Source organism: Hemiscyllium ocellatum, chromosome 10 (assembly GCF_020745735.1).
Source record: "Hemiscyllium ocellatum isolate sHemOce1 chromosome 10, sHemOce1.pat.X.cur, whole genome shotgun sequence".
In the NCBI taxonomy this organism is placed as follows: domain Eukaryota; kingdom Metazoa; phylum Chordata; class Chondrichthyes; order Orectolobiformes; family Hemiscylliidae; genus Hemiscyllium; species Hemiscyllium ocellatum.
Genome location: NC_083410.1, coordinates 30,945,508 through 30,967,268, shown reverse-complemented (window position 1 = coordinate 30,967,268; position 21,761 = coordinate 30,945,508). Strand labels below are relative to the sequence as shown.

General features: G+C 37.3%; 1 protein-coding gene across 1 annotated transcript in view; it reads left to right on the top strand.

Moving 5' to 3' along the window:
* The window catches only part of lrpprc (leucine-rich pentatricopeptide repeat containing), a 131,170-nt gene extending 112,783 nt beyond the window's left edge, over nucleotides 1-18,387 (top strand). Inside the window, exons 31-38 of the mRNA XM_060831374.1 lie at nucleotides 1,862-1,950; nucleotides 3,629-3,833; nucleotides 5,593-5,732; nucleotides 8,898-9,013; nucleotides 13,765-13,839; nucleotides 14,812-14,896; nucleotides 15,022-15,164; nucleotides 18,179-18,387. Coding sequence (XP_060687357.1) covers nucleotides 1,862-1,950; nucleotides 3,629-3,833; nucleotides 5,593-5,732; nucleotides 8,898-9,013; nucleotides 13,765-13,839; nucleotides 14,812-14,896; nucleotides 15,022-15,164; nucleotides 18,179-18,259 — 934 coding nt within the window. The 3' untranslated portion in view covers nucleotides 18,260-18,387. The remainder of the gene's footprint in view (nucleotides 1-1,861; nucleotides 1,951-3,628; nucleotides 3,834-5,592; nucleotides 5,733-8,897; nucleotides 9,014-13,764; nucleotides 13,840-14,811; nucleotides 14,897-15,021; nucleotides 15,165-18,178) is intronic.
* The last annotated feature ends 3,374 nt before the right edge of the window (nucleotides 18,388-21,761 follow it).

The following is a 21,761-nucleotide window of genomic DNA, read 5'->3' as shown; positions in this document are numbered from 1 at the left end:
ATGTAATGATTGGTATGGGGAAAAAGTACTAACCATATTAACATTTCACAAATGAGCAGAAAAATAATTGATCAGTTGATCTATTTATGGTGAAGTTGGATCGGGGGATTGTTGGACAGGATAGTGGGTCGAGTGGAATCTTCAGTGTCTATCAAATTTGATCTTTTGATCTGCTAAATACCCTGCAATTGGTTTTATTTTACAGCAACATTCTTCTAACAGTAACAAAAAAAATATGGATGCTGGAAATCAGGAACAAAAATAGAAATTGCTGGAGACCTAGCAGGTCTGGCAGCATCTGTGGAGAGAAACCAGCATTAACATTTCAGGACAAGTGACCCTCCTTCAGAACTGATTGTAGCTCGGAAATGTTTGGTATATATGCTGAAGGTCGGGTGGAGAGAGAAATGAACAACAGGTGGAGATGCAGTCCAGAGAGAGAGAGAGAACAGCAGTTGATAAGATTAAAAAAAGATGGGTAAAGGTCAGCCTAGGAAAATGAAAAACAGCTAATGGGGGCCATTAGTAGCTGACGATGGGTCCGTTGTGGTAGCAGCCCATGTGATGATGAGGCTTGATGTGTGCTTCAGTGATACTGAGTTTCCTGTTGTTTACTAAACCAACGCATCACTATGTTCCCTGGCCAACATCTCTATCTTAGGGCTCACTGCAGTGCTCAGCGTAAGCTCAAAGAGCAATTATCTCATTTTCTGCTAGGGGGCTGCACAGCCTTCATGACTCTGTATTGAGTTTAATAATTTAGGGTTGTGTCCTTACCCCAAGCCCCCATACCTGGTCTTGTCATCACATGAGCTGCTGCCATAACCAACCCATTGTCAGCTAGCAACAATTGATTCTCTGAGTCTGACCTTTACCCATTCCTTTCTCTGCCCAATTACTGTTCTCTCTTGGGCTTCATCTCCACTTATCTCACCACCCCACCTTCAGCAAATATTCAAAGCTTTTCAAAGCTTTTCCTAGCCTACAATCAGTTCTGAAGAAGGGGTCAATAAACATGAAAAGTTAACTCTACTTTATCTCCACAGATGCTTCCAGTAATTTCTGTTTTTGTAGCTTCTAACAATTGTGTTCTGCCAAATGAGTGAAACTGACAGAGCTGTGTAATTTTCAAGTGTGAATTGTTCACCAATTGTATGTTTTTATTGTACGGGTAGGATAAAGTATTTTACATGTTTTCCAGGAAGTGCATCATATCTTGTGGCCAGATTGTTCAATTTTCATCCAGAAAATCAATACCCAAATGATTTTGCACTTGCGATGTGACTTCATGGCTGCATATGGTGTAAGGTGGATTGATTTTTAGGAGGCACCTAGTGTTTCGGTCACAAAGCTGTAGGTTTTGAGATGAAGAACACATCCTCCCATGGATAACGTGGCTTCATTGTTTAGATGCACAAAAACAACTGTTGTTACTCATCGTCAGCGGTAGACATTGTATATGACTCTGATTTCACAGTGAAACATGATTTGCAATCGCCAACCCCCACCGAAATCACATACAAGCTGAGACTCTGATCTGCGACTTTTTCAATGTCTAATATCTTCATGTTTAAGAGATAATGTTCTGGAAGCTAGACCACTTGCTTAAACATTACTCTCTCTACTGCCTAGGGTACCACTTATGGCAGCTGTCAGAACCAAAAAAAAAAGAAAGAAAGGGAGAGAAAAAACACTATTTCAGTATTTGACGTTCTAACATAAAAGCTGTCTACAGGTCGACATTTGTGGCAAAATTTTTAACATTGGAATGGTAGTTTTTATAATTTCACCTCGGTCTCAACCATTTATTATCATATCAGAAGCATGTCAGTAATTCCTTTCTAAATGTCTGCTTCTTTAGAGTTGAGACCCGCATCAAGGGCTTTACACTGAACGACGCTGCCAACAGCCTACTCATCATAACGCAAGTTAGGCGGGATAATCTGAAAGGTATGTCACACATTATGACCTTTACATCATGTTAATGCCTCTGCAGATTTTCATGTAACGCCTTTCGTAAGCTGTGATAAAGGAGTCCATTTAGCAAATTACCTGCTTATCAAGAGTCTTTTGTAGTAGCTGAGAGACATAAATTACTATATATGCATCTATAATACAACTGAAGCTGAATATGAATGTACTTGTCATTTGGCCACTTAGTCCAGTTTCCATTCCATTTAACAGAGGATGGTTTTGTCTTAGCTAAAACAGTGGGCTGCAGACTTAGGGGGTGGGGGTGGTGGGTGAAAAGTACAAGCTTTCAAAAATTTTAGAAATGGATGAATGAGCAAATTCACCTTTACACAGTTGCAAAATAATAGAAATTCCTGCAAAGCAATTGCAACTAAAGAAATTTTGTTCGAAAAGAGATATTGGGTAAGAACTTTTCTGCAGGGGTAGGTACGAGGGATTCAACCTTACTATCTTCGTTGAGATGTTGCCTAAGAATTATTTTTGCTTGGTAAATTAAATACTGAGAGAGGCAGTGGATGACGCTGATGTTAACAGTCATAAATGTTTATTGTTAACCAAAACATCTACAAAAATTTGAAACTTTGTTTTTGTGTACAGTAATTACTTTATTTATACTTGTGTTCTTTTAAGTCATATTCTGCTTTACAAGTAGAAGTTAAGACTTCATAGATTAGATTTCAAGGTATTATCCCTTCCATCTATTCATCTTTTTTAAATGTTCAACATTTTTCCAATGCTGTTTCTTTCTGAAAATTACATTTATGTTTTTGTTCTTTCATTTTATAATTATAGTAGATACTAAAAACATTTAATTATCAAATTAGAACAAAGTGTATGTTTGTAAAATGACATGTAGATAGTATTTGAAGTTACAGCATAGAACCACATGCTCATATTGAAAATGCTTTGTTTAAAGGAAGGACAATTAAATCAGTTCTGTTTTAATAATACTGCATTTCAGACAAAGTACATAAAAGCAACCTTTTATTAATAATTTGTTTTTAATGTTGTGGCACTTTTCTCCTTGAAACTGTTTTACCCCCACAAAATCAAACTTATTTTGTGCAACTGAGGTAGAATCTCTTTTGAAACTGAGATGAATATGTATATTCTCATTATGGTCTATTTATTTTGCACAACATTTTTTTAGATAATATTTGAAGTAAGATTTATTTTGTAAATCTGATGGAAACCAACATTTTTGTTCAAGGTAAATGTGAATAAGGTGCTGCTCAAACTTGCCTATGTATTGATTAATGCAGTGACCAGAACTTTTACACATGTAAGTTAAGTTCACTAAATTGAATCAGTAATGTTTTAAAACCATTCATATCTGACGTCAATGTGTGATTATCAATCAAAAGCAGTCCTTCTCTTGAAGAAAATGGGTCTCAAAAGGTTATGGGTCTCAAAATGGAAATATTAAACAGATCTACCTGTAAACTTGATGAGCTAAAGGAATCATTTCACTTATTTTCAGTGTCAAATCAATTTTGCTTCAGTTGGAAAAAGGTTTTTTGTCAACTATTGACTTATGCTTGTAACTACTAGAGGGGAAATGCAGTTGCAGCATTTGTGAAATTATTTTGCAAAAAATAATATTTTAACACTTTTTATAAATCCCTTCATTATATTTGGTTAAATTTAATTTCAGATGCTGCTTCTACCCTAAAAGAGATGTTGCAAGTTAATCAAGTACCCAGTCAGCTCGCTGTTGCACGGTTAGTCCAAGCTTTAGCCTCCAAGGGTGATGTGGAGAAAATTCAGTTTGTGGAAAAATTGATGAGCAACTTGGCACGACCTATCAACTTGTCCAAGATGTTATTTATCAATAACTTGGTCCTGGCTCACATAAAGAAGTAAGTAATTTTTTTTTTGTTGTTGAGATAATTTAGCAAAATATGCCACTCTGAATTCAAGTAAGATTGCCACTATAAATCTTCTTGCAAGCTGAATGAAACTTGAGCTTCACAAATAATTTATTGGTTTCAAGAATATCCTATTAATTTGAAATATTTTCCACTTTTGTTGAGAAGTGTTTGTATTCTCCTAAAAAAGGCATTTATTGAAAGTAGCACAATTCTGTTAACAGTTTAATTTTTAATGGAGAAGTGCATTCATCTATGTATAAGCATACTTATTTTTGATTTTTTTTGTATTATGCCAACTTTTAGTTATCTGCTTTCTCATTCTGTTTGCTGTTGTCTTTCTTGCTTCCTCCTCAATATACTAATTTCCTGAAAAGTGAAAATAATCACCCTTTATTATTAGCAGTATTAATGATCATTCAGAACATATTGGCTCTAACTCAGTAAGTATTCGCTTGGAATTTAAACATCAGGGTTCCAAAAATGTGTTGGAATGGGAATAATCATTTCAGTTAACCATTGGTTGTGAACATCCATTTTAATTTAACAAATAAAGTACTTGAGAAAATTGCTAAATGGAAGATTAACAACAGATTGAAGAAAATTTTAGCCATTATTTTAATACAAAAGATTATGAGCTGTGCCAAATAATTTTAGTATTCTCTTCTTTCATAATTCCTGTTCTAATTTCAACCTTCGTTTAAAAGGAATAATGTAACTTTTATCTCAGGAGTGAGCTAACTGACGGCTAATCTTTGTCAATAATATGAGTTGAATATAAAATTTTTATTGGCAATGATTGCATTCTTTTTACAATATATTTGCTTAATTACAATAGCAATTTGGGGCAGATATTTGCATTTTATAAAACGCTTGTTAATATTGTTACTGTAAATGGTTTACATTTTTCTAACTTGTTCTCTGATACAACGCCCTTTTTCTGAATAGGAAGCAATTAACAGTCATGATCTTTCATGGTACAATGCTACACCGGGCATTAGCAAAATATGGCACGGTGTTAGGATTTTAATTTTCTTGATTTTACCAAGGTGTGGATATGTGATAACTTTTTCTATATCTCCCTAATTTGGACTAATGGCAAAGAAAGATTTCTATAGCATTGTCTGAGTCTTTCTGCCAAACCCAGATATCCAGCCTGTTTCTTTATTTTTCCCTGTGCTTAATATTGGATTGAAAGTATCGCAATTTCCAGTACAATCGAACTCTTTATTCCTTTTCTTCAACTCTTACACTTGACTTGCAGAGTAAGTGATATTTTTAGAAGGATGTGTGTATCTTTATTAATAAATATTTAATAGCGTGATAAAGATTAAAATGTCTTCTTAGCCTGAATTATTTAGAGATAATGCCTTAGTGCAATATTTGCATGTTTAAGAATTTATTGGAGCTTGTAAACTGGGTGAGTTGAGCGTGCAGATATCCACACAACATCTGCCATTTAAGACAAATTTATTTCCTCTTACAAGTGCATCACTGTAAGTTAGACTTCTCAAGGTCAGTTTGTTCAAATGCTGCATCTGATTACTGTTGATTGTCTCTATTCAACCTGAATTATTTCACCAGTTTTATCATTCTTGCTTCACTATAGTAACAACCATTCAAACAAATAGCAAAATTTTCTCAATAAAAAATGCATTTGTGTTTTGTTTTCCATTTTGTATCTGGTGGCTACTTGTAAGATTGTAATTTTTTAAGATACAATCCAACATTTTGTTCTGTTTTCCCTCAGTAATAATATTGACACAGCAGTGGAATATATTGAACCATTCTACATTCCAGGAGAATATAGTTCTCAGCAGCAAGCAACTAGCATGTCCTATGTCTTTAGAAAAATATTAGAGGAAAATTGTGAAGCAGCAATAGACAAATGTAAGTTTATCTGACTTTGCATGCTACTTGTTGTATAATTCTAGTACTTAAATTCAAAAATGCAAGAGAGATCAATATTGGGTATGGTCTAGGACTTAACCAAGTTTTATATTTGAAATTTTAGTTGTGTTGGTGTTGCTTGTTTGCCTTTCAGCTTGAGCCCTAATGCTACCAATTGGCTCCATTTATGCAGGATCTTCCTTCACACTCCTGTGATAGGAGTTGCGGTCATTTGCTTTTTTTGGTGTCCAATCATGGGTAGCTCAGACAAAATATGTGTGGTACTGCTATTAACTATGCTAGGAATTGACAATTCCCATACCCATTGTGTTGGGTGGGTTTCATAGCTACCAATGGGGTGACTTGCAGACCATAATCATGCAGTTGGAACAGTGTTTATCAGATAAGTACAATGAGCTTGAGACTCTGCTGCGGTGACATATCAATTAGTCATATCTTCCAAATTGTTTTTTCTGCTTACAGTCTGTCCTTATAAATTTAAATGTCTTTGCAGGACCAGTGGCTTCACAAATTTGTAAAAAGCACATGTAAAATTTGTGGCCTATAAGCTCAAATGTGAATGGTTAGCTACGAAGCTTTGGAAAGTGAACACAAAGTAACTCCACGAAATAGCTGACTCCCTTTGTCATTGCGAAAGCAGTTAGTTAATGGTATTTTCCTTCCTCTCGCTCCCACCAAAGTACTTTGCGTGAAACATCGCTCCATTTGTATCAATCACTCTCAGATGCCATTCCAATTCTGTGACTACTGTTCAATCACTAATGCCTTACTAGGGTTGCATTCACTGTATAAAATTCTATGGGAGTGTGGCTCCAAAGCTCCTATGCCTCCAAGTCCATTTTTTATTGCTGGGGACCCATTTGTGGGATATTGGTAGGATTATCCTGAAATGATGTTCACACACATGCTTCCAGTGAGGTTGTTAGTTTGTAGTGGAGAGTTGTATCCCTGACCCGAAATGGGACTATTGGACGCCAGCGTTTTGGCACAGCCGTTTGGGGGCCAGCTTATTTGGCGACAGACGTTTTGGCGTTCGGAAAAAAATGTTGATTGATTCATCATCATTCAAAGGTAGAACTTTAAAAAGTTTTAAAACTGTAACTTTATTGAAAAACAAAAACATTAAATCTGTTAATCACTAAAAACATTAAATCTGTTAATCAATGCATTTTGTTAATACCTCCTCAGCCATCATATGGATGAAACGATTTTAAAAAATATAAAAAGATGGCAAAAGAACGAAACATTTGTGGCAGCGAACCCGCAGTTAACTCAACTGAGGCTAAGGGCTAACTGTAGCCTGAGCAAACAGCTAAATGAGGAAAGAGCTAGTTTTCCTGTTTCTAAATATGTACTAGCTCAATTTATACAAAGGAAGTGCAAACAGCAATATACCTATTGGAATTTTCGAGGCTGCAAGTTCAACTACTATATACAAAACCACTTAGTACAAAATAAAATGCTGTTATATGTTCATATGTACAAGTAGTATATTTATATTGAAATAAAACTTATCTACACCATTCGATAAACAAGCGTGGTTATTCAACATGACAAATAGTTATATAACAGATATATTGTAATTTTGTTACACTAAAGCTATCCATACAGACAGATTTACAAATAAAGAAATGTTCTTAGTGCCAAACATCTGTCACCAAATGGGCTGGCGCCACATAGGTTTGGCGCCCAAACGGCTGCACCAAAACATACCAAATCCCCCTGAGCAGCATTTCTCTGCTCTACTTGAGAACACTGAGACTATTGCTTTAACTTGGCTGACCAAGTATTCAGCTATTCAGCCCCTCAAGCCTGCTCTGCTGTTTAATAGAATCATGGCTGATCGTACACCCCTCATGTCCACTCTCCTGACCTTTTCCTTTGATCTTTGACTCCTGCACTGATCAAGGATCTATCTACCTTTAAATGTACACAAGGACTCTGCTTCCACGATGTTGTCTGGCAGGGAGTTCCAAAGACACTCAACTCTTGGAAGAAATTCCTCCTCATCTCCGTCTTAAATTGACACTCCTTTATTGTAATATTATGCCCCCTGGTCCTTGGCTGTCCCATGACGGGAAGCATCCTCGCAACGTTTATCCTGTCAAGCCTCTTAAGAATCCTCTATGTTTCAATGAGATCATCCCTCATTCTGAACTCTAGTGAATAGAGTCCCAACTTGCTTAGACAATACCTTCATACCAGGGATCATCCTAGTGAACCTTCTCTGAACTGCCTCCAATAAAATTATATCTTTCCTTCAATAAGGGGACCAAAACTGCTCTCACTACTCCGGATGTTATATCATCAGCACCTTGTACAGCTGCAGTAAGGCTTCCCTTCTGTTATACCCCAACCCCTGGAACTGAGGGCCAACATTGCATTGGCTTTTCTAATTTCCTGCTGAACCTGTGTGCTAGCTTTATTTGTTCCATGCTCAAGTACTACCAAGTTCCTTTTGATTTTCAGATTTTTGCAATTTTTGTCCATTCACGTGTACCTAATCATAAATTGAACTTATCACCTTCCTAACTCAGACACAGTATTTGAACCACTTCTGGCTCCATGATGGCAATAAGAAAGAACTGTCTTGAAGACCCGAGGGCTGCACAGTCACTGGAGAGAGATGATTGGTGATGGTTTACCCTGAGGGTCACTGCCTCAGGTGAGAGTTGAGGTTGAGAAGGTGTGACCTTCATGGTAACCTCAGCTGGCATGGAAATGGAATTCGTACAGCTAGTACCACAAATCAATTGACCACAAACTGAGCTAACTAACCACTCCCTTTTTCTGTAATGATCTAGGAAGAAACAAATGCATTATATAAAATGCAAGGCTTCACTTTCTCCTCTGGAGTTTTCTTTTCCTATCCTATTCTAATTTTTTTTTTGGTGCTGAGTTAACCTCTTTGGATAGGCTGCCTTAATAGTTTTGACAGATACACCCGAATTAAACAGTGACCACATCCCTCCCCCAACCTCTTCCTTCTCCTGAGCATTTACTTTTGTGAAGTGAAACATGAACATTAAATTCTATGACAATGTTTTTGAGAAAGTTACAATAGTACTTATGCCAATAGAGCAAAATATAAGATTCTTTGCTATATTTAAACTAAACTAGCATTTGGTGCCTTTTATATTGCAGTGAGCGCTATGGCTGAGCGGTTAGCTCATCATTTTTCAGTGTATAAGCCCGCGACTGATCTCTTCCTACAATATATGGATCTCAACAGAACCGAAGATGCCAAACTCCTTTTACAGGTATTTATTAATCATTCTGTAATATGATTTGTAAAAAAATTATTTAATGGTCACTTTGCCTTTCTCCTTTTTCTGTTTGGAGTTGCATATTTAAACAGATGTCAATAATGTTAACTTATGTTACTGTGCACTACCTTGTGAGTAATGATCAGCATGGATGCTATTAACTTAATGGGCTTTTGTTTCAACAGTATGTTCACGTCTTCTCTCAGGATTTGAACATATTTCTTGAGTTTCCTCAATTATATCCTCAATATATGTGCTAAATTTTTTTAAAAAGCAAAAGAACTGCAGTTGCTGGGCATCAGAAACAAAAACAAATTGCTGGAAAAATGCAGCAGCTCTGGTAGCATCTATGGAAAGAAATCAGTTAGTTTTTCAAGTCCAGTAACCCTACGTCAGAACTTGGTGCTAAATGTAACAGATCAAATCACGAGATAAATGAGAGATAGGAAATCTGATAAATAATTATTTTTCACTTCTTTGTGTAGTTGTGACACGTTTTATTTATGAGTGCGTCTTTATAAGGCCAAATACTGAGTGCAGCTGTAATCATTGCGGTGCGATGCATCACTGTTCAGAATTGGGCAAGTGGGCAATTGTGTATTCTGCTCCGATATGGTGCGCAACTTTTAAAAAATATTATGGTTTAAAAAACACTTCCTATGCTTGTTGCAGAAGATAGAAATCATGATATCTTTATACTGTCATTAACAACAGTCGAGTAAAAATCTCTTGTAATTAAACTGGGACCTCCTATTTCACTGTGACACATGCAGAACAAAGATTCGGATTTCTTTCCTTATTGTTCCTTACACTGCTCTCGATTTCAGTACATCACATGCCTGTTTGAAATAAAGTACCACTACAAATCCCAAGAAATAGATGATACTAAGTGTAATGTAAAACTGATGCTGCTCAATTGAAATCCTAAACATTTTCTCCTTGGACATGAAACCTGTGCACACAGCAGTGTATTCTTCTACAACAAAATTAAAAACACTATCTGTTCTCTTAAGTTAGTTACCAGTAAACTAGTAGTGATTCCTGTACTTAAGCTGGAAATCCTCAATCTGTTTAGTTTTTTTTTACATTTGTTCACAGAATGTTGGTATTGCTAACAACTTTTCTGTTACTTATGCTTTAATTTTCCAGTGTTTTCAGTGTATCCTTCCTCTGTACAAAAAAAAATGAAAACGTTCCTGAAAGGTGTAAAGATTTATTGCTGCGGCATATGGTATTTTATCAGTCATGTTCTGTCTGCAATTTTCCAACAAAATAACAAATGCATAAATTCATAAGTTGCTGTTGCTCGATGTTCTGAATTTGCAGTAAATGACAGGGTGGTAATCTTCAGGGAATGAGACAACAGCATTCAGGCTTTTTGATGGTTTAAGACGTAAAACAGAGCAAATGTTGAGCAGTCTGTAGGGAATAAAAGCTGCCATTGACAGTGTACACACACGCACTGACAAAGAGTCTGTTCCCAGCAGGTGGCAGCCAAACAATCAGTGATATTGCAGATTGCTGGGTTCATGGGTACTCATGCTGTCAGCCTGTGCACATTTTTCTCTTCCAACAGTAAACAACACAGCTTTTGCTTGTAATATTATATGATTAATAAATGCAAAGAGTTAAAGCAAGCCAAACTACATATTGAGCTGGAACAGCCTACAATTAGTATCTATTGTCAAACATTGTTGCACATTTAGACTATGGTATTTTGTAACTTTTATATAAATATAACACCAACAGCAGCATTGATGTATTAAATTTGAGCAGTATAATTACATAAATGTTGACCAATGCACTTTTTTGGAAGTGGGGAATTCTGTCATATTAAATAAATAAATCTTGACCAGTAAAAAGGATTCCGGCTCCTAAATCACAATCTCACAGAGCCTGCATGGATTTCCTCCATATACTCTGGTTAACTCCCACAGTCCAAAGAAATGCAGATTAGGTGGATTGACCAAAGTAAATGTGGGCTACAGCGATAGGATTGGAATGTGAGTGGGATTCTCTTCAGGGGTCAGTGTGGATTCAGTGAACTGAATGAGCTTTTTTCTGTACTGTTGAATCATATCTCTTAAGAGATCAACTTAGCACAGTGCATGATGATAGTTATAAATTTTGCCTTTGCAACAAACTTAAGAAATCTCTTAGGGTTTTGTTTTGATGCAAATTGATACACTTTGCCAAATTCAAACCATGTCATCAGTTATGCGTAATGCTACTTGGTCTATTTTATCCATTTAAGGTTATAAATAATTGTATTGCTCTCGAGTTGTGGAAGCATGTATGCAGTTCTACAGATATGAGATAGAAATTCAAGGCACATGTAGATTTGGTGAGAATCCCAGAGAGAGAACCTGTTCACAGATCTGGTTCCAACTGAAAAATCAAATTCTTTTCTCTTTTTTTTGATTGATATGTGTTTCCAATTTTTATATTTATTCCAAGACTTACATTCTTAATCATGATGTGGAGGAGCCGGTGTTGGACTGGGGTGGACAAAGTTCAAAATCGTGCAACTAAGTTATAGTCCAACACTATAAGCACTTCTGAAGCACTAGCTTTTGGAGCACTGCTCCTTCATCAGGTGGCTGTGGAGGAGGACCATAATGCACAGAATTTGTAGCAAAAAATTAGTGTCATGCAACTGAAATGATATATTGAACAGTTTTGGGACTTTTCCTGCTTTCTTGCATTTTTGCAATAAATATATCATTTCAGTTGTGTGGCACTGTAATCTTTTGCTATAAAATCTGTTTCCTGAGGAAGGAGCAACGCTCCAAAAGCTAGTTCTTCTAAATAATGTGTTGGACCATAATCTGATGCTGTGATTTTGTACGTTGTTAATGACAGTCTAATTTAAGGCCATTGCTTGGGAGTATCCTGGTGGGTATTTGAAAATTCAAGAGTGGAGAGAAAATTGTAAGATGAATAAAATATTGTGAATTGTTGTTTGAAGTATTTTCTTAAACTTAGTGCAGTGTATTTTGTTTGTGATGGGCAGCCCCTCATTCGAGTAAAATGCCTCTCTGATTTTGGGATTGCCATACTCAGTTGAGTGGTTTTCTTTTATGCTAATGGAACGTTCTTGGATATGTATGCCCCCTCTAGTTTTTCTCTCATGTAAAGTTAGTATTATCCTTTTAGTCAAGGGGCAAAATCCCAACAGATGCCTTAGTCAAACACCTTTGTTGGGATGGTATAATGGGCCAGGATGTTCTGACTTCAGTCCTCCCCCTCGATACTTGTCAGGTTGAAATCTACAGAAGTAAAACCAGCCTTTCCCTTATGTTTCAATCTGTTAAAAGTAGTAAATGGGGGTGGCCCGGATCATTCATAACATACTGAGATTTTTTGGGGGATATCAAAAAAATCCCAAAGAAATCTCAGATGATTTGAGCAATAATTTTAACAACAGACAAAAGGTGAAAGGAAGACGGTCGGCGAGTAGGTTTTGTGTTAGTGCAACATGTAAACTATGTGTAACTGTTAAAATAATGAACTGAAAATGGCATGTATAAAAACTGGATAAATGGCATTGATGTGAAACTGCAGTACTTGATGGGTTGTAATGTGAATGGGCAATGGCAGAAAATACCTTTGAAATTTATTCTCGATATATGGGCATCAATACTTTATTGCCTTGTATACTTACCATTGTGAAAGTGTGGTGAGCAGCCTTGTAGAACTGCTCTTTCATTTGGTACCGAATCCTGGGGTAGATTCCAGGATTTTGACATCTGTGGTGAAAGAATGTTGATCAGAGTTCAAAGTCTGAATGGTAAGTCACTTGGAGATACTCCTTTAGGTGATGATGTTCCCGTGAGTTTGCTGCCCTCCTTTTTCTAGGTTGTAGATGTTGTAGTTTGGAAAGATGCTGTTGAAGGAGCTTTGGTGAATAAATATTAGTTCAGAAAGGCAGGAGAATGAAAGGTGAACAGCAACTTCAAGTAATGTACTTTGGCATTAAGCTATTATTTTTTAAAAATTACTCATAGTGCAATTTAGCAAATTTGTAGTGTATCCGAACTGAGCATGCTGTTTTTGATATAATGCCATTATTTAATTGATTTAATATGGTGCAAGTTATATTTCTGGCTTATGACTTTTGTGCAAGATCATAGCCAATGAACAGTGTGACTCGATTCAAGTTGGGACTTTGACAGAAAACAAGAAAATACTCACTTAATTTCTTGGCATTAACTGTGGGTTTCTACAGTGCTGTTTCACTTTTGGGACATGAAATTCACATCAGCCTCACCAAAAGGATGCAACTCTCTTGTCTATTAGTTACAGAGGTCATCTATGTGGTCAGCTTCCACAGTTTGAGCTGGGTACAATATACCTGCATAGCATTTTGTCACAGTGATACTGAAACAGCAGTTTACTTCGGCCACAGAGACAACTAATGTAGAATACAACAGGAGTTATTTTCTGGATGGAAGAACTACTGCTCTTTATTTGGTCTTTTGATACTCAGCTTGACAACTTCAGGATGAGGAATTATTGTATCATTCATTACTAACATTCACAACTTAAGTGAGAAAATATGAATAAACTGGAAATTACATTTTTAAATATGGCTCATAATTATAGCATTAAGTATTTAAAATGTGATGTATTTAGTGAATGTTCATTAATTTGCAATTATGTGCTAGTTCAACATAAAGTTAAGGTATTTACCCAAATAGTTACACTGTCTAAATGCAACCAATGTATCTGGGTTTGTTTTTCAGAGGTGCCCTGCAATTGCCGAACAGAAAACAAGTTTGATTTCATTCATTGCTAAGTCTGCACAGAAACCTGGGCAGGTATGTACACAGAAGAGTCTGTGAAATATTTGTATAAAAATCATAGAATCCCTACAGTGAGGAAGGAGATGATTCAGCCCATCAAGCCTGCACTGATCCGCCGAAGACCATCCTATCCAGAACCCCCCCATCCCTGTAGCCCTGCATTTACCGTGGCTCATCCACCTAACCTATACATCCCTGGGCATTTTATTCCTGAGCTACTATTAGTGGCAAGTGACACTGTACCATCTATTGGAAATGTTGAATATTTGGGTTGGACAACTCATTTTCCTTTTTCTTAAACTCTGTAGGTAAACCACTTCTAGCCCCTCGTCTACCTCATTGAAATAAGCAATCCCAGCTAAACTTGTAAATTTGTCATTCAAATTGAAAAAGATATGCAAGCAGTCAAGGGTGTTAGTCCTGTCCTGATTCCTAAATCAGATTCTTTAAAAGAGGTTGAACTGCAATCCCTGAAGAACAGTCTCAAATTACCTTCGAATTCTCTGCCATGTCACTGGCTGCCCCAAAAATAACCACTTCGGTAACGAATTGCTGCTGAATTAAAAAGCTGTTCGGTAAAACTGGTTTGTTTCTTCTTGAATAGATTAACATAGCCCTCTTCTGATATTTTGCACATGATTTCACTCACCTTCAAATTATTTCTATCACCCACTGGAGTCATCTGATATACCCATTAGTGCTGTTTTCTCTAATGGCTTTCTTTATGACACAATTCTTTACACTTTGGCTAAAATAAAAATAGCTGACTTCTAATGATACTGTACTAATTGTTCCTTGTTCTGCAATGTTGCAGAAATAAGTCTTAATTTTCCAAATGAGGGTAATATGAATGGAGAAAAATGCTTGTCACATTGTAAAAATGTAAGGCATTATCATTTTAAGGAGTTAATTACCCAGCAGTATGGTACAAAATGTTCAATGTATTGTTATCAGGTTAAATTTTATTTGTCTCGTTTTTTTTCTAAGGCTCACAAGATCACAGGGCTCCTTGATCTGATGAAAGATTTTCCAGAAAAAGAAGTGGCGTATTCATATCTAATGAAATGTTATGGTAAACTGTTTAATGTCAGGCTTATTTTGTTAAATAAAGTCAAATTTATTTGGAGTAACAATAATTCAGTATTTAACCACAATGTAAGGCTATTGCAAAATGACTCCATTTTGTTTCTTCTCCAGCATTAGACAATGATGTAGTTTCTGCAAAGACTTTGTATGAAAAGGTTCAAGAAGAAAAGTTGATACCAGACGAGTTGTTCCTGAAGCGCCTTGCTGTGCTACTGAAAAATTCAGGGGAATCGTTGTCTTTCACTGAACCCCCTGTGAGTATTCCCACTTTAATCAGCCATGGTTTCAATCTCAGATCCATACTGAGATAAATTCAGGGCAATACTGTGAAATGCTCTGCAAAGCAACCTAGCCAACAAATGGTGAAAATGTGTTGCTGGTTAAAGCGCAGCAGGTCAGGCAGCATCCAAGGAACAGGAAATTCGACGTTTCGAGCATAAGCCCTTCATCAGTAATGAGGAAAGTGTGTCCAACAGGCTAAGATAAAAGGTAGGGAGGAGGGACTTGGGGGAGGGGCGATGGAGATGTGATAGGTGGAAGGAGGTCAAGGTGAGGGTGATAGGCCGGAGTGGGGTGGGGGCGGAGAGGTCAGGAAGAAGATTGCAGGTTAGGACAGTAGTACTGAGTTTGAGGGAATCGACTGAGACAAGGTGGGGGGAGGGGAAATGAGGAAACTGGAGAAATCTGAGTTCATCCCTTGTGGTTGGAGGGTTCCCAGGCGGAAGATGAGGCGCTCTTCCTCCAACCATCGTGTTGTTATGTTCTGGTGATGGAGGAGTCCAAGGACCTGCATGTCCTTGGTGGAGTGGGAGGGGGAGTTAAAGTGTTGAGCCACGGGGTGGTTGGGTTGGTTGGTCCGGGTGTCCCAGAGGTGTTCCCTGAAGCGTTCTGCAAGAAGGCGGCCCGTCTCCCCAATATAGAGGAGGCCACATTGGGTGCAGCGGATGCAATAGATGATGTGTGTGGAGGTGCAGGTGAATTTGTGGCGGATATGGAAGGATCCCTTGGGGCCTTGGAGAGAGGTAAGGGAGGAGGTGTGGGTGCAAATTTTGCATTTTCTGCGGTTGCAGGGGAAGGTGCCAGGAGTGGAGGTTGGGTTGGTGGGGGGGTATGGACCTGACAAGGGAGTCATGGAGGGAGTGGTCTTTTCGGAACGCTGATAGGGGAGGGGAGGGAAAACAAATGGTGACATGTTTGATTTTTCATATCAGTGAAGAATGGGTTTCAACCTTGGATGGCTGCCCCTCATTACAGGATTTGCCGCTATACTACAGGCAGCATATTGAGTTTTTTTTTGGTCTGGGTTTTCTGAAACAATAGGTGGGTGCCAATAAATGAATACAATGTGGCAGCAGGTGGATGAGCAAACCTGCTGAGCCTCAAATTGCAGGATACAGGGTTTACAGCTTGTGATTTCCCAAAAAGTGAATTCCTAATTGTAACGTTTGTTGCAGAAGTTTACTCAGTGGGAACTGTCTGATCACCCTTAGGAAGCAAATTCCTATCATTTTTGTCTACAGAGTGTTAGGTAAAAAGCAATAATGTTAGAAGCTTATAAAGAACAGGGTGTGTAGTCAGTAACTGAGATATGTGCAAGCCAATAAATGTACAACTTAATATGAATAGATGAATTTGATGACTGATATTCCTGGGAAAAAAAATTTAGTGTTGAGTGACTTTGGAACTGTCTTTTTGAAAGGGTGGAGGAGAGTCATTGAATATTTTTAAGGCAGAGGCAGGCGGATTTTTGTTAAACCAGAAGGGTGAAAGGTTATTAGGGAAAGCAGTGATTTAGATTTGAACTTGTGGTCAGATGGGCCATGATTTTATTGAACGAGAAACAAATGCAAGGGGCTAAATGGCTTATTCCTCCTTTATTTGTTTGAATTAGATTTATAGTAGCTTTGTAGCATGGCAAACATTAATATGTAACTACCTGTTCACAAATTTGCAGTTGACCACTGGGATGTTTCAGGCAGAAAGAATGACCTTGATTTATAAGGGAGCGCTCATGTTATTCTAATAGCTATGTCGCAAGTGTCATAAATTGCATTTTTATTCCATTGCTTACAGAGTTATGAAATTTCTTTTTTCCCTTTTTCTATCTTAATTGGACAGATTTATTTTAATTGTAGAAGGCCAACATTTACTGCTGATCCCTTGAGATGGTAGAGAAAGGCTTTCTTGAACTACAGCTGTCCATGTGGGGGTGCAGAAACAAGTACAGTAATGTTAGGAATGGAGCTCCAGGGTTTTCATGGGGTTTGTAGTAATGAGGGAATAGCAATTTGTTTTCACATCAGGATGGTTTTGCAAACTCCTAAACTTCGATCTAAGTTCATCAATACAAAATATTTAAGAACAGCCTGCAATTAAAGGAAAATATTATGGATGCTGGAAATCTGAAGCAAAGAAAATGCTGGAGAAACTCAGCAAGTCTGCCAGCATCTGTGGAGAGAGTTAACATTTCAAAATTAAATTTATATCACTGCTAATTTATTACAGTTTTGATTGATTCCCTACAGTATGGAAACAGGCCCTTCAGCCCAACAAGTCCAAATCGAACCTCTGAAGAGCAACCCACCTCGCCTATATTTACCCCTGACTAATCCGCCTCTCATTATGAGATAATATATCTCATAAATTGCATTATGGGCAATTTAGCAAGGCCAGTTTACCTGACATGCACATCTTTGGACTGTGGGAGGAAACTGGAGCACCCGGAGGAAACCCATGTAGACACTGGGGAGAATGTACAAACACCACACAGACAGTTGCCCGAGGCAGGAACTGAACCCAGGTCCCTGGCGCTGTGAGGCAGCAGTGCTAACCACTAAGCCACCGTGCTGCCCCAATTTTGTTATAAATTGATATTAAACTCTATAAACTAATTTTAATTATGCTCAACACGTTGTGTGTTCCATGAATTCCCTCCTTTTGCTTTAGCTTTTTTTATATGCAGCAAGCTGTTCAGTTTGTGCTGATTATTTTTTAATAATGCTAATACCATCACTGTTGAAAAGGTCAGTGCATTTAAATGTTCCAACAGTTTGGGATATGACATGTCGGTATTTAGTCATACTTTGCCTTTCAAAACATAATTACAATGCTATTCAAAGAATTGTACCTGTTGGATTGAAAGTTATTTCATCAGTATAGGCATATTATTTTTAAATGCAGTGCTTTAAATAACAGTACAAAGCCCACACATATTAAGAATGTAACACTTTGTTCATATAAATCATTCAACATTTTATTCTCTAAACAGGAAAGTTTCAAATTTTATGCAGACAAGCTCAGGCGAGAAAAGGCAGCACAATCTTCTGATGAAAGTCAAGCTGAAGATTGAAACTATCAGACATTTTTATACTTTTGAGCCAATTTATGATGAATGTGTATTTCTGAAATGTTAATTTTAACTGTGTTGACTGTACAGAAGTATTTAATGTGACAAATAAAGATTCAGAGGAGACAAAACTTGAGCTTTTTGTTCGATAAGTCTGAGAATTTTGAACTTATTATCATTCCTGCGTTGTCTATCGCTGAGTGGTAGCGTTCTGAAGCACGTAATCTAATGTAACACTTGTGGCGTAATGAGGACATACTACAAAGGAGCAGGTGAGTTCTCTTGATCTCGACCAATATTTAATGATCAATAAACATAATGAAAATGGATAACCTCAATAACTTGATTTGCTGTTTGCAAATTCTGGGAGTTAATTGCCTACTGTGTTTCCTATAATAGTGACTACACTTCAAAATTCCCCTTTGACAGTGATATGATTTAAATCATTTTAATTTGTGAAAGGTGCTGTATAAATATGTGTTTGTATTCCAGTTGCACTAAAAGTAGTGCACAAAGTAAACGAATCAACCCAAAAGATATAGGTTATTGTTCATTACAATGCAGTCACATTTTTAAGCATTGTATGTAATTAATAGAAATTGGAGTGATGGATGAAGAATCTTACATGTTAGCATTCGTTCATATCCAGTTTGATGGCATTGGGCTTCTACAAATATATAGTATTGTTATGCGAGCAACATAACTGTTTGGCCAAATTAACAGGGGAAGCTTAAGGCATGGATGTGCTATTCTTCCTTCTGATTTTTTAAAATGTTAATTTACGGGATGAGCTGGCCAGGCCTGCATTTATTGCCCATCTCTAACTGCCCAGAGAGCACTTAAGAGTAAACCACATTGCAGTGTTTGTGGAGTCACATGTGGGCCAGACCAGGTAAGGATGGTAGATTTATTTCCCTAAAAGAAATTAGTGAATCATATGTCTTTTTTTCCAATAAATGACAGTAGTTTCATGGTCATCATCAGACTCTTAATTCCAGATTTCTATTGAATTCAAATTCTACCAAATGCCATGTCCAGAACATTACATAGGTCTCTGGATTAATAAAAAAAAACAGAACAAGTGTTGGTTGTAGCTTGATTAGTTTCTGTTCCAAAGGAATAAGTGTTAGACAATACCACTCAGCCATCACTTCTCCTCAAACTAGGGGACTAGGCCGTGCAGACGAGGATCTTGGAAACTCCAGATTTCTGTTGAGGGATGGCAGTGGCAATTGCACAATTTCTGAAAATGCACAACATATTCGCCTGCCTGCCTAAATCCATATTCCTGTGGAATTGAAGTAAATCAAGCTATAGCCAACACTGGATTTTTTAAATTAATAGTCGCCTGGACATGAATAAACATCAGAGTTTTCTTAACCAACTTAGATCCAAGATAAAATTTACATCTGTATAGGAAGGAGGTCAAGGACAGATCCTTGAAGAACATTCAAGATGACGGTGGAGAGGCAGGAAGTGAAGCCTTTGGTGGTGATTTTCTCTGATTTGAGAACTCCAAGTGAACCAGGTGTATCAAACTGAGATGGTGAGGTCGTGAAGACATGATACTATATATTGAAATAATCTAATAGCTCATGGTCTGATTTTACCTTTTAAACTTTTAAAAAGCACATTTCAATCAAACAAAGACACTAACTTAGATTGACTGCTAATTTGCATGTGTAGCTACAGCCCATGTCATGGAGACGGAGCCTCCAGAGATCCCAACAGCTGGTAGCACCCAGAGGGTAAGAGTACCTCCTTCCTACCTTGTTGAGATGGAGGATGGACCTCGTAAGGATTTAAGAGCTGGAATATTTATGAAGTTAATCACTGCATTATCAACAGCTAAGAGGAAACTGAGTTGGACATAAGCTCATAACTACCTTTTATAAATACAAACTGGAGAGAAGTTATGTAATAAGCCTTTTGTGTGAAACCTTAAACTTGATCTGGACTGAGACATTGTAGGAACTAGAGTGAACAGTTGGTCTCTTGCTCTCTCTACCATCTTTAACCCCTGATTTACTAGGCAAGAGAAGTTTGACTGTGGTCTTCCAACAGAGACTTCCGAAAGGCATTGGAGTTCTATCATCTTAGAGAAAAGGGAAGTATCAGCCTTTACTTCAAACCAATGTCAGGAGAAGAAACTGCTTGCAATATAATGTTTTTTAAAATGACTTTTTAAAAATGTGTTCTTTAACTTGGCAAAGTTTAACATCTCATCTAATAAAAATCTAATCTAATTTGTGTTTTCTTTTTAATTACTTTGCAGGAGAGTAGGATGTATTTATACACTTTTAATGTTTTCCCCAAAGGTATTTTTAGCAGTAAAACTAATTCATTACCTGTTTAACTCATGAAATCTGCATAAGTTATTTTTATAAAATGGACTGCTAGGCACACATTGAAATGAAAACACAGCATCCATTTAAAAATTCAAATCTCATTAAGTCAAACAGAAAATGGAAAAAGATACATACCAATCTAAGCCTCCTTGCTTGCTTAAAGCAATGGGAAGACTTGAAATGGATGGCACGAATAGCCTTGCAAATCAGGTTTCACAAAGTCTTCAAACTTCAGGAGCGCAACGACCAAAATATTTTACATTCATTTGGTAGTCCCTGTTGGATGGAACACAGTAAGGAAGGGGAACCAGTTAAAATATTGGTGTGCACGTAGCTTCATAAGGAAAATTGTTTATTTAAAAGAACAAGAGTTTGATGTTTTGGATGAGATGTTCTCAGGAAGCAAAGAACGAAATGTAGATTGGTTTGGCTCTCCCAACTAAGGAAAACAACAGAACAAAATAAAACAATAAATGTGACATTCACTTAATGGGAAATAGAGTGAGGAAGAGAAGATGAGTTTAAGATGATTGCTTTTGGAAGAAAGCAACTAGAGACTACCTTTGCTCTTCAGGATCACCTTGATGTGGCACATTTGGTAGAGAAAATAGGTCTGTTGTCCATTGAGATCTGGCAATGGATCAGTCTTAAGTGATATTGGCATGGGTGAAGCCAAGCTTATTCCTTCCACAGATTTTGTCCATCATTATATGATGGATTTAACAATCCATAAAGTTTCAGCAAAGTCACTGCCTCAAAAGCAAAGTGCTGTAAAACTTAAAAATTTCATTAATTTGCTTAGCTCAGTGGACCCAGAAGATACTTAAAGAATTGTTTTCCTTATAGAATCACTGAGTTATACAGAACAGAAACAAACCCTTCAGTCCAACTTGTCTGTGCTGACCAGGCATCCCAATCTGACCTCGTCCCATATGCCCCAGCATTTGGCCCATATCCCTCTAAACCCTTTTTATTCATATTCTCATTCAGATGCCTTTAAAATGTACCTGCCTCCATCACTTCCTATGACAGCTCATTCCATATATGCACCACCCTCTGCATGAAAGTTAGCCCTCAGGTTCTTTTAAATCCTTCCCCCTCACCTTAAACCTATGCCCTCTAGTTTTGGACTCCCCCACCCTAGGGAAAAAAAGAGC